At 61.0% G+C, this 12415-nt stretch overlaps 1 protein-coding gene across 4 annotated transcripts; it reads left to right on the forward strand.

Annotated features, from left to right (window-relative positions):
• The first annotated feature begins 5813 nt into the window (after nt 1–5813).
• On the forward strand, nt 5814–8469 carry PVALEF (parvalbumin like EF-hand containing). 4 transcript variants are annotated; one of them, XM_039226210.1, is made up of 5 exons: nt 5814–6129; nt 6552–6664; nt 6873–7008; nt 7317–7432; nt 8319–8469. In XM_039226210.1, the coding sequence occupies exons 2-5, from the start codon at nt 6559–6561 to the stop codon at nt 8363–8365; spliced, it is 405 nt and encodes a 134-aa protein (XP_039082141.1). In that variant the 5' UTR covers nt 5814–6129; nt 6552–6558; the 3' UTR covers nt 8366–8469. The 4 variants fall into 4 exon arrangements, with proteins under 4 accessions (XP_039082141.1, XP_039082142.1, XP_039082143.1 ...); XM_039226211.1 differs by having other exon boundaries at nt 5814–6117; XM_039226212.1 differs by lacking the exon at nt 5814–6129 and having other exon boundaries at nt 6457–6664; nt 7341–7432.
• The last annotated feature ends 3946 nt before the right edge of the window (nt 8470–12415 follow it).

Consider the following 12415-nt stretch of genomic DNA (forward strand, 5'->3'; position numbering starts at 1 on the left):
TAACGCGATACCCTAACGAGTCAGAATCAACGAGGAAACCCGCCGTGAGCCACATACCCCAGTCTTGATTCATTCGGGAGCAGAACCAGAGCCACCGGGGCCTGAGGCAGAGGGAAGCCCGGGACTGTCTGCCTGGTACCCCTTCAGTCCACACCCCAGATGAGCCCCTGGTCTGGCCAGCCCGGGGGAGGGGGCAGCCTCTTTTGTGCCCCTCTGGGGACACGCAGGTCCTTTTCTAGGCCCCTAAATGAAGGGAGGGAGCTTGCTCCCCATTCTATCTGGGTCCCCTCGCCTGAGGCTTGGGGAGAGTGTAAGGGACAGGGCTGGGGTGGGAGAGCATGAGAGGGTCCAGGGGAGGGGGGCTTGGTAAGTGTCCTGGGGCTGCCCTGACAAATGATCATGAGCTGGGGGGGCTTAAAACAGCAGAAGTGGCTCTGTCACAACTCCGGGGGGCCAGAGGGGCAGGCCCATACTCTGAAGGTCAAGGGGAAGCGTCTTCGTCTTCTTCTAGCTCCTGGTGGCCCAAGGGTCCCTTGACCTGTCATATCACTTGACATGTCACTCCAATCTCTGCCTCCATCGTCACGTGGCCTCCTCCCCGCCTCTGGGTGTCTCTTGTTCTCATAAGGAACGAGTCAGTGGATTTAGGGCCCATCCCAACCTAGATGGACCCCGTCCTAACTTGGGCATGTCCACAAGGACTCTGTTTCCAAACAAGATCCCATTGCCGGGTCCCAGGGTTAGGGCGTGGACACATCTCTTCGGAGGCACCCTCATCCCACTACGGAGGTGCAGACAGGGGCAAGGCCAAGGGCACAGGAGGGCATCGTAGAGTCCCTCCTATAATAGAGACACATTAGCATTTCTGCACACAAGGTTGCTGGGGTTCGGCGCCCAACCCCGAGTGAAGGGCACCACAGTGGGCACTGTAGGGTCCCAGGGACAACCTGTCTGCCAGGATTTCACCCCTAGGGGACTCACCGCACCCACAGCCCAGACCCGCTTCCTGGCCCACCCCTTCCTGCTGCACCAGGACGTGGCCACAACCTGGGGGGGGGGAGGGGACAGGTAAAGGGCTGCCTGGAAAAGAAGGGCTAATTCCCCTTATACTTCCAGGGCGTGGGGCAGGGCTGGCTGCCGAGGGCTCTGCGGGGGAGGGGCAGAGCAGGCCAGCCCCTCCCCCCAGCAGTGGTTCCAGGCAGGAGGCGACAGTGCCGGCTGTGCCCAGAGCTGGGAGGTGGCCCCCGTTACCCCCTCGAGGCCAGCTTAGCCCAGAGAGCGGCCCGGGGCTGCGGGCAAGGAGGTGTGGCCTGACTCTGGACAGAAATGAAAGCAGAGGGGCTGTCCAGGGGCCGGTCACCTGTCCGCTCGGGGCAGGTGCCAGATCCAGGGGCCCGTCCACCCGCTCCCCACCCGGGAACGCACCCCAGGCTCCCCACCCCTCCCTCACCTGCGACCCAGGCGGAGGCGGACACAGCCCCGGCCTTCTGGAAAATGCAGGGGCAAGTGGAGCAGGGCTCAGCACTGGGCCATCCACCTGTGAGACCCTTCAGTGGTGCTTATTTGTTGCGTTTTCTCTTTGAGTTATGCTTCATTAAAAGCATTGTTTCAGGGCACCTGGGAGGCTCAGTCGGTTAAGCGTCCGACTCTTGATTTCAGTTCAGCTCCTGATCTCAAGGTCTCCCTCCCTTGATAAATAAATAATTTTTTTTTTTTTAAAAAGCATTGGGGCGCCTGGGTGGCTTAGTCAGTTAAGCGTATGACTTTCGCTTAGGTCATGATCTCGCGGTTCGTGGGTTCGAGCCCCATGTCGGGCTCTGTGCTGACAGCTCAGAGCCTGGAGCCTGTTTCAGATTCTGTGTCTCCCTCTCTCTCTGACCCTCCGCTGCTCACGTTGTCTCTCTCTCTCTCTCCTAAAAATAAATAAAACATTAAAAAAAATTTTAATTAAAAAAGCATTGTTTCCCTTTCTACATTAAATATTTTTATGTTTATTTTTCAGAGAGGGTGAGAGAGACAGAGCATGAGTGGGGGAGGGGCAGAGAGAGAGGGAGACACAGAATCAGAAGCACGTTTCCAGGCTCCGGGCTGTCAGGACAGAGCCTGACACGGGGCTCAAACCAAGAAGCACCGGATCATGACCTGAGCTGAAGCTGGACGTTTAACCACCTGAGCTACCCAGGCACCACATATGTTTCCATTTTTTAATCGAGATAAAATTCAATTAACATAAAATAAACCATTTTAACACAAACGATTCAGTGGCGTCCAGCCCATTCACAATGTTCTGCAACCAGTTCTAGAACATTCTCCCCACTCCAAAATAAAAGCCCATACCCGTTCTATGTAATCCCTCACTTCCCACCCCTCCATCCCTCGGCAGCCCCAACCTGCTGTCTGTCTCTACGGATTTGCCAATTCTGGATATTCTAGACAAATGGAATCACCCCCTCTGGTCCCCTGTGACCGGCTCCTGTCCCTCAGCAGAGGTGTGAGGGTTTGTCCCCACTGTGGCGCAGGCCAGCATTTCATTCCTTTTGTGCCCAACAGCGTGTCACCGTATGGACGTGGACATTGAGGGGACGTCAGTGCTGCCAGCTGGGGACAAGACCTTGGGGTCCATACACACGTGCAGGCGTGCATCCCACACGGGCACGGAGCGGACAGGCGTGCCGGGAATGTTCGGGGCAAGAACGTTGGATCGTCCACCGTTTGTCCCAATCATCCCGCTCTTGTAACCATAGCCAAGGAGGGGACCCCCCCTGGACAGAGACCCGCATGGAAATAGTGCCTCTATGACAAAATGCCGGCATCTGTCCAGGGTCCACCAGCAGGGCCAGGGAAAGAAGTTTCTGGAACATCATCAGCTTGCTGGCCTCACGTGAAGCTGTTACACAGAGTAACACGTGTGAGCGACTCACAGAGAAGGCAGATCTCAGAGCTGCGTCCACGCTGCGCACGGGGCCAGGGAAGCCCACACAGAGGACGGCTGCGCTTGGGGCTGGGAAGGGGCTGAAGCCGAAGTTCCGCACGGGCCTTCCTGGGGCAGCGCACTGTCTGTGAAGCACGCGGGCCCAGAAAACCGAGGACGTAAGGTGTCTCCAGGCAGGCCACAGCCGGGAAGGTTCCCGGGGTATATCTGTCTCTCGTCTCCGCGCTCTCAACCCGGGGACGGTCCTCGAGGGCCTTGCCCAGGGAGACTGGCCAGCCCTGCCTGAGGTCCCACAGCCCTGGTGGGAGGCGGCATGGCCTGAGACCTCCCTGTCCCCGCCTCACCTTGTGGCCAGCCCTGACATGGCTCCATGGCCCCCTACGTGGCCCATGCACAAAGGACAGCTGCCCGGCCTGGGTACTCACCGGAGGAGGTCCCAGCCCATTGTCCAGTGGCTTCTGGTGGCTTCTCAGACATGCTGGCCAGCCTGCACGCCCTGGGTGACCCTGGCGGGCCCGGCCAGCCATCTCCTAGACCGCCCCTCTCCCCTCAGCCCTACGAGGCCAGCAGGCAGGGTGGGTGGGACCTAACACAACAGAGACTCCGTTTGCTGCCTGCTCTCCCCACCCCCACCCCGGCCTTCGGGAGACCAGGCGCTGCTGACAGTCTGCCCGGCCCAGTGTGGACGTGCCAAGTGCCAGCGAGCCCCTGGGGGAGGCCAGTGCCAGGCTGGAGTGCCCGGGAGGGGCAAGGAGGGGGGACAGGTGCAGCCCAAACCGTAAACAGGCCCAGGGGTTGCAGGTATAAAAGCTGGGGCCCCCGCAGCTCTCAGCACCCCCAGCCTGACCTGCAGCCCCAGAGCCCTCGAGGGAAGCCAGGCAGAGGTGAGCCCTGCCCGGGGAGGGGTGGCATGGGCTCCGGGCCCAGGCGGAGCCTCCCAAGCTGCATGGCAGAAGCTGGGGGCCTCATCTTCACCCACAGGACAAGGGGAGAGCCAGGGGGCTGAGGGAAGCCCAGGGGGGTCTCGGGGGGGGCAGGCAAAGGAGGAGGAAGGGGAGGGGCAGCCTCAAGGGAGCCCCAGCCTAAAGGCGGCTGTGTGCGCCTGGGTCTGCGGGGGTGGGCACGTGTGCACACGTGCTGGTGTGGCCTCCAAGAAAGCACCAGTACTGGGGAGCGGCGTGGGGAGGCTGAGGCCCGCTCACTCACCTCAGGGCCCAGGTGCTGAGTGGGGGGTCAGGGAGCCTGGCAGGGGCGAGGGCCCAAGGCCCACAGACCCGCTGACTCTGGCAGGCAGGCTAAGCCAGCTCTGGATCCCCTGGGACCCAGTCCCCATCTGAGGGGCCCTACTTCCATCCCCCTCATCCCCCAGCCCTCCCTAGGACCCAGTCCTTGTCTGAGGCACCCCCCTTGCCTCAGTTATCCTACGCCCCCAGCCCTCCCTGAGTCCCAGGTCCCGTAGGAGGGGACCCCCGGCTCTTCCACTACCAACACCCCCCCCCAGCCCATCCGCACTTTTTCTCCGGTCTGTGGCAGGCTCCAGATGCAGAGCACAGCCCCCAGGAGGGCTCCACGGGTGGTCCCCAGGGCGGCCCTTCCATCCTTGAGAGGGTGGTCAGGGCACAGCAACGCCCCAGGGGGCCTGGGGGGCTCTTAGCCGGGCTTTAAAGCCCCCGCCCTGCTTTGGCTGTGGAAGTCAGTGAGGTGGGAGGGAGGGGGATCCTGCTGGAGGAAAGGATGAAGTGGGTGCATTTCCAGGCCCTGGGAGCAGCTTGGGAGGCGGGGTGGGGGGTCCGGGGCACCAAAGGGCTGGCTGCGTGTGGCGCCCTGCAGCCCCCACCGCCCCCAGCTCCGGCAGGAGACGTCAGCTCCCCTCTGGGGGTGAGGGAGACTCCACCCCAGGCCTTGGGTCAGGGCTATAAATACACCACCAGCAGCCTGAGGCCCCAGGCCCCGTCCCCCCTCTGGCTCTGATCTCTGGCTCCCCTGCCTTCCTGTGCGGGTACCCCTGAGAGCAGTGGGGTGGGGCGGGTGGTGAACGGACATGGCCCAGGGCACCCACCAGGCTCCGTAGACAGGGTGCCAGCCCCGGGCTCGGCCAGACCAGGCCTAGAATTTGGCCGAGCCCCTCCTTCGTAAAGCGGGTGACCCTGGCTCTGGCGGGGCCCCAAGTGGCAGACAGGGCACCCCTTCCCTCCAGAATGGAACTCTGAAATTCTGGGATGGGAGAAGGGGAATCGGGGTCTCAGCCCAGGATGTGGGGTGGTGGGGCCTGTCCTGTGCGGTTCTGTGGCCCGGGCCTGCCCCGACCGCAGTGGACCACCCCCACCTGCCTTCCGGGCCGGTCGCAGAAGTTGGCTATTAGAGCCGACGCTCGGGGGGGCTCGGCTCCAGGCCCAAAGCCCTTTCCTCAGCATCTCCCTTCCCTCCTGGCTCCTCACATGACCCTGAGAAGGGGCAGGGCAGGCAAGGGTCTCCCCACTTCACGGATGAGGAGCCTGAGGCCCGGAACGGCTGTGGGGCACGCCTGGGATCAGGAAGGAGGTGGCCGGGGGGCCGTGTCCAGCACTCCCGCTCCCCCCGCTGCCAGGGCCGAGTTGCAACCTTTGACCGGTGGCTTCTCTGTTGGGAAGAAAGTAGAGACTTCTCCAGTCACTGCCCAACCCCACTCAGGACACACTGCCCGCTGGGCTGCCCTTCCTGGCCATGGGAGTATGTTCCAGAACGTTCTGCCACCCCGTGAACTTTTGAGAGGGCCAAGGAGCCTCTGAAATAGCTGTTTTGCCACAAGCCCCAGAACCCAACCTCCCCCCAGGGACGGCAACCCGAGAGCCCAGCAGGTCACAAGGCACCGCCTAGACCACAGGACAGCCTGGTCCCCACCTGCTGGCCCCTCAGCCTATGACCAGACCCCCGCCCGCCTGGCCAGAGTCCTGGCCTGCCTTGGTGGCTCCCGCTTGACACAGGCTCTCCGTGACCTGAGAACAGCGACACGCATTCCTCCGCGGGCCGTGCCCCCCCCCTGCTCAGAACATCTGGGCGTGTCTCAGTCTACAGGCATCTGGAGGCTGGCCCGCACTCAGCACACCTCACTGTGGGTGGTCAGGTGCCAGCCAGGGTGACAAGGTGCCGGGCTGGGGGCAGAGGAGTGAGGCCGGGCCGCGGGCCCTGAGTCCTGATGGAAGGAGGTGGGGCTTTAGGTAACCAAGAAGGCTTCCTAGAGGAGGCAGCTTTGAGATGGGCCTGGAGGGACAGAGGGAAGTTCCCTGATGGCGCCAAGGGGTCAGAGGGCAGCCACCACATCTTCTGAGCAGAGCGAAGGACCTTGTGATCGTCACTTACCAGACGCAGGCCTCAGCCTCTTCGGTGAAATGGATGTGGTGCCCCGAGGGGGCTGGCTAGCAAGGGGTGGGGACTCAGCCACACCTTCCTCCAGGGCCAGGACATAGGAGTCTCTGCAAGGCCTGGGGGCCCAAGGGCCTCTGTGGTCAAGGGCAGCCGGGGGGTCCCTACTCAGGAGGCAGGAGCTGGCGCCCGGCAGGGACTGTGTCAGCTCTGGTCTGAGCAGAGCACCCCCGCCCAGCCCGTGTGCACCCACCGAGCTGCTCCCTGCCCACTGCAGGGCCGGGATGGACGAGGACTACTCCTCTCAGATGAAGAAGATGGCCTTGGCCATGGGCACGTCCCTGTCGGACAAGGACATAGAGCTGCTGCCCACGGACATGAGGCATCACGGTACAGCACACCCCTCGCCCCCGCCCCGGGCCTGGCCCCGCCCCGGCCAAGGAAGCAGTGGACACAGGAGTCCATCTGCCTCCCCTTCCCTGGGCTGAGCAGCCCTGGCCACACGGGGGGGGTGCGGGGGGAAGGCGGGACGCGCAGTCCCCACCCCCCGCAGAAGCCTCCCTCTGGGCTCCGCGTGACCTGCGCCCGGCCGTCCCAGGCTCCTTCAACTACCTCAGGTTCTTGGAGTACATGCAGAAATTCCAGGCCTCGGGGCAGCTGGAGAGCGCCATCCGCCAGGCCTTCCAGACTCTGGACAAGGACAAGAGTGGCTTCATCGAGTGGAACGAGATCAAGTACTGGCCCGCGGTCGGGGGTAGGGTACTGAGCCTCGGGCCCCGTGTCCAGTCCCCGGTCACCACATCCACCCCCGCGCAGGACCCGGAACCCCCCCACGGGGCCCCAGCTGGCCTTGTGGGAGGTGGGGCCGGCCAGAAGCAGCCCGGGTCCACAGCACTGGGGCCAAGCCCAGAGACCACACTCCAGCCGGGCCTCAGTTTTCCCACCTGTACAGGGGGGAGTGAGCACCTTGCAAACCATCGGGCATCGGTCAGACCCCCCCCGCCCCGGGCTCTGACCCGAGCCCCCCCCCCCCCGGCCCCAGGTACATCCTGTCCACCATCCCCAGCAGCGGGCCCACCGCCCCGCTGACAGACGAGGAGGCAGAGGCCGTGATCCAGGCGGCCGACACGGACGGGGACGGCAGGATCGACTTCGAAGGTGGGTCGGCACAGACGAAAGGGCACAGGTGGCCCTCAGGACCCCACGTCGCGAAGCACCCGTCTGGGTACCAGCCTGAGTAGGGTGCCCCACCTCCAGGCACAAGGGTACAGCCCCTCCTTGGGAGGCACCATCACCCTCCACAGACGGGAAGCCGCCCGTCGGGGATGCTGAGCAGGGGGGGCTCTTCGCTGGGCGGAGGGGAGCACGGGGGGGAGCGGTGGGCTGAGACGGCTGTGGGGAAGGTCAGCCAGGGCGTAGCCGGGGCCGTGGTGCAGTGGACGGACGGGGGGGGGTCTGCAGTGGGCGCGGAGGTTTGAAGATAGGGACTGGGGCCTGAGGCTCTCCGTGGCTGCCTCGGGGTCTGGTCATCGTGCAGTCCTGCCCACCCCCACACCCCCAGCTGCTGGCCCCGGGGCCAGGGGGCAGCAAGGCGGCCCTGAGAACAGCCGCGCAAGGCTCAGAGCCCCAGAGGGACAGACCTCCAGACCCCCTGCCAGCTGTGAGCCCACCCGCACCTCTCTGGGCCGGCAAATCCTCCCCTAGAATTAACAGAGGGGCTTGGGACTCAGGGCCCCAGCCTCTCTGTGCCTCAGTTTCCCCACTGAGAAAGCAGGATGATCTCAGGAGCTCTAAACAGAATTGCTGAGGGTCCCCACAAAGACCTAGTCTATCATAAACCCCCAAAGGGACCAGGGTGGGGACACAGGGCACACGGCAACAGTGGGGGTCGATCCTGCCCCCCGGGACCCAGGAGGGCTGGATGCAGGGTCCCTTCCCCCAAGACCTCCCCTCATAAAAGGGGGCATGTCTCCCCATTGGGTCTGCAGGGCTTGAGGGGCACAAGGCAGAGGATTATTTACTAGAAATCTGTTTCCTATTCTAGAATTTTCTGAATTGATCAAAAAGGAGAAACTTCCAAAGAAGAAGTAGTGCCACGCCCAGCCCTGGGCCAGGGAAAGCTACCCTACGGCGCATCGTGGGGGGTTTGTGTGTCCGATCAAGGAGGCCGTGGGGGCAGACGCGGCATGTGCCAGGGAAATGGAAGAAAAATGTCATTAAATGAACAGTGCAGCCTGAGTGTTTCTTGGGGGGCAGTGTGTGAGCTGGGAGGGGGCCACGGGTCTAGGTGAGAGCTGGGGGATGGGGCAGGTGTGTGGGGCGTGGGGGGGAAGATGGGAGGCCGGGCCAGGGGACGGGTCCAGCCCCTGCCCCTTCTGCGTAGGGGGTTCCACGGCAGCCCTTGCCTCTCCCAGCACTGTGCTCTCTGGGCCCAGACCCCTGCAGGACCCCCTTCCCCAGCCCAGCTGCACTCTGCTAGGCTGCCCTGGGTTCACACAGCAGCCACGTGAACACAGAGCGGGGACACCTGAGACCCCAGGGCCCCAAGGGGGCCCTGGACTGTGTCCTGTGTTGTGCACTGTACGTCAGTCTCTGCCTGTCTCCTTCCTTCTCCCCAGCCTCTTCCTGCAGAAGGGATGCCCCACCCCCTCAAGGCCTTGCCCCCCCCCCCCATGCTTACTCTCTGGGAAGGGGGGATGCTCCTGTCCTATGGTTTAAGTACCATCTGGCAGCCAGGGCTCCTGTCCCATATCTCTCCCGTGCTCCTGACTCCTGTGTCCATCTTGGCTTCCTGATACCCCGTTTCATGGGAAAAAGGCACCTCAAACTTAGAGCCCGAAGGTGAGCTCTGATTCACCCTCCCCAAAGACCCGCCACCTGTACCTTCCTGTTTGTGCTGCCTGATTCCTGAGGCTGCTCAGGCCAGAAGCTTTGAGATCCGCACACAGAGGGTAATGGCTGCACCCCCCCATCCTGGGGACTGGCCCCTGGGAGAGCCCTGGGTCCCCTGCCCGGCCTCCCCTGTCCACGTGTAGGGGGTGAACACAGGGGCATGTGTGGCTTATGATGCGGTTTATAGGAAGTGGGTTCTCTCTTCCAGTCTCTGTGGGACTCCCACACCCTCTAGAAAGGAGGGGCCAAAGGTGGCCGGACCACCCCAGGAGGGAAGGTGCCTCTGGGGAGCACCCTCACCTGGCTATGGCAGGAGCGAGGGCCTAACTTACGTATCCCATACTCCTCCCTTACCCACCTTCGTGGGAATCCCACAGGCTCTGCCCTCAGAAAGCCCAGACACAGCCCCCAACAAGCCGCCCACCCGCCACCTGACAGCTGGTTCTCAGCACAGCAGCAGAGAGGACCTTTAAAAATACAAGTCAGATCTGGGGCTCCCGGCTGGCTTGGTCGATAGAGCAGGAGACTCTTGATCTCAGGGTTGTGAGTTCAAGCCGTGTGTTGGGCATGGTGCTTACTTAAAAAAAAAAAAAAAGAAGAAGAAGAAGAAGAAGAAGAAGAAGTCAGATCCGTCACTCCACTCAGAAAACCCTTTAGAAGCTCCCGGGTCAAGCCAAGTCCTTGGAACGCCCACGTGCTCTGGCTGCCGGTGCTCTCCCTGACTTCAGACCCCCCCAGTCCCCACTTCAGCCACACTGGCCTCCTCACTGCTCCCTCTGCACAGCTGCTCTTGGGCCTGGCATGCCCTTCCCTGGACTTACATCTGCGTGACTTACTCCGTCGTCTCCTTCAATATTTCCTCAAATGTTACATCCCAAAGAAGTCAGTCCTTACCCACCTATTGCACATCACACTCGCCCTCCCCACGCATTCCTCGTCTGCTTGCCCTGGTATCTTTCCCCACAGCACTCACCGTCCCCTGATGTACTACAACGTTTAATTATTATGGTTGTTGTGAGCAAGAAAAGCTTCAAGGACATGGGGTCCGAGATTCCAGGGAAGACAGGTTTTGAGCCTGATATTGGCACAGGTTTCCTGTGAGACATCTGCCAGTTAGTAAGAGTGGCCAAGAGGTTGAGCAGCTGAGGAGGGCATCTGGTGGCCTCCTGGGTGTTTCGTATCTGCCAGGGAGGAGGAGGGGCTTTGCTGAGGGCCCTAAGGGGCTAGAAGTGAGGAGTGAGGACAGGAGAACCAAGCCAGTTCTTACAGAAACTGGAATCCAGCCTCAACTAGCCCAATCCCTTCCCTCACTCCCCCCACAGCAGAAGAAATCCCTCTGGATCAGGGGCCAAATGCAGCTCTGGCCATGCCCAATTATTTGCATATTATTTGTGGCTGGTTTCAAGCTGTTATTACCTGGAAGGCCATGGAAAGCCTGAAAGTACAAAGAACCACAGAGATAAACCATGCAGACAGTATGGTGAGAAAGGTGGTGTCACTGTCCAATGACAGAGACTGTAGGCAAGAAGCACTGCTAGACAAAGAGGCCATTTCATAAAGGTGAAGGGTCAGTTCACCAGGAGAACACACAGCTCTAAATGTGTATGCGCCCACTAACACAGCCTCAGAATTCCTAAAGCAAAAACGAGCCAACTAAAATGAGAAAGAGGTGACACACAATTCATAATGGCAGATTTTACCATTCCTCTTGGGGATTGGATAGAGCAAGAAGGAAAGAAAGCAGTAAGGACATAGAAGACTAGAAACACAATAAGTGAACTCAAACCAAATAATAAAGATCAACTCTGCATCCCATAACTGCATTCTCTTTAAATCAACACATAGATCATCTACCAAAATTGGCCAAACGCTGGCCATAAAGCAAGTCTCAATCGAATCAGAGACTTGAAATAACAAAGAACACATTTTCTGACCATGAGTAAGTCAAGTGAGAAAGCAAACCCGAAAAGCAAAGCAATGCAGTGCTAAACAACCCACAGGTCACAGAAAAAATATTTTGAACCTAAGAATCATGAAACTACAACAAACCAAAATCTCATCTTGCTTGGAGGAAAATACAGCGCTTGCTGCATCGGCTCCAAAGAGAAAGGATGACCATCAGTGATCTAAGAACACTTCCTGAGAAGTCAGAGAAAGAAAAGAAGGTCCAATTTAAAGGAGGAGAGAAGTAGAGGAATTCTGAAAGGTCAAGGCCCTCGCCCCTGGCCTGCCCCCTGCTGCAGGGCACACCCCACAGGGCAGGCTGTTGGTCTGTTTTGCTCATGGTTCTGCCTGGCACAAATCCAACAGGAACTTCGAGGATTTGTTTGTGCTGTCACTTGTCTCCAAAAAGGATCGTGGGTGAGAAGCACATTGTCAGAGATCCACGAGTGGAGTGGGCCCTGGGGAGAGGGTCCTGGTGGGGCGGGGCAGAGATCTACCCCCCAGCTACCCCCATAACCCACAGTCAGCCAGGGAAGGGACTGTGTCGGAACTCGGGGCATCCCCACCATTCTGCCCACAGCGGGCTTCGCGGAGCTATTGCTGGGTGGAGCCCGGTCCTGCCTGGGCATCACCTCTGCCCTTCTGCACAGGTTTCCCGCCTACTCCCCTCTCTGGACCCCTCCCTGTCTTCCCACCTGCTGAAGAGCTCACCTGCAAAAACATACAGTTTAGTAATTTACAGCCGCTTCCCCCTGGCAACTCCTAATAACAGCTTCAGACAAAAGTATCTTTTTCAGGGGATGGGGGGGAGGTCCGAACCATCCTTCCCTTGTGTGCCCCTCACCCCCGCCCCCGCTCCTGATAGCTGGCCAGAGGGCAGCAAGTGACCAGCTCCTTCTGGCTGCAGCTGTAGCCCAGGGAGGGGTCTGAGCTGGTGCCTGCCGCCCCTCCCCTCGAGGAGCCCCTCCCCCCGGGGCCCAGCCATCCCCCCTTCCAGGGACTTGAGAGGATGTGTCAGGCTCGCCTGACCCTTAGAACTGCAGGCAGAGGGTCAGCTCCAGGGCAACACCGCCCCGTGGGAAGGAAGTGGGCCAGTGGCTCTGCGGGAGACCAAGGCGGCCCCTCCTCCCCTCAAGCCCCAGACAGGGTGCCCCCGTCACACACGCCGGACGGCCACCTTCTTCCCATCCGGCATCTCACAGGACAAGGCAGCCCCGTGAGGAGGGGACGTGGATGGGCCGAGCAGACGCTCCCGCCCCGGCCGGGGTCAGGCCAGAGCGGCCCGGGCGGTCTCCCTGCTGCGCC

The sequence above is a fragment of the Hyaena hyaena genome, unplaced genomic scaffold (assembly GCF_003009895.1).
Source record: "Hyaena hyaena isolate Hyena2069 unplaced genomic scaffold, ASM300989v1 scaffold_21, whole genome shotgun sequence".
In the NCBI taxonomy this organism is placed as follows: domain Eukaryota; kingdom Metazoa; phylum Chordata; class Mammalia; order Carnivora; family Hyaenidae; genus Hyaena; species Hyaena hyaena.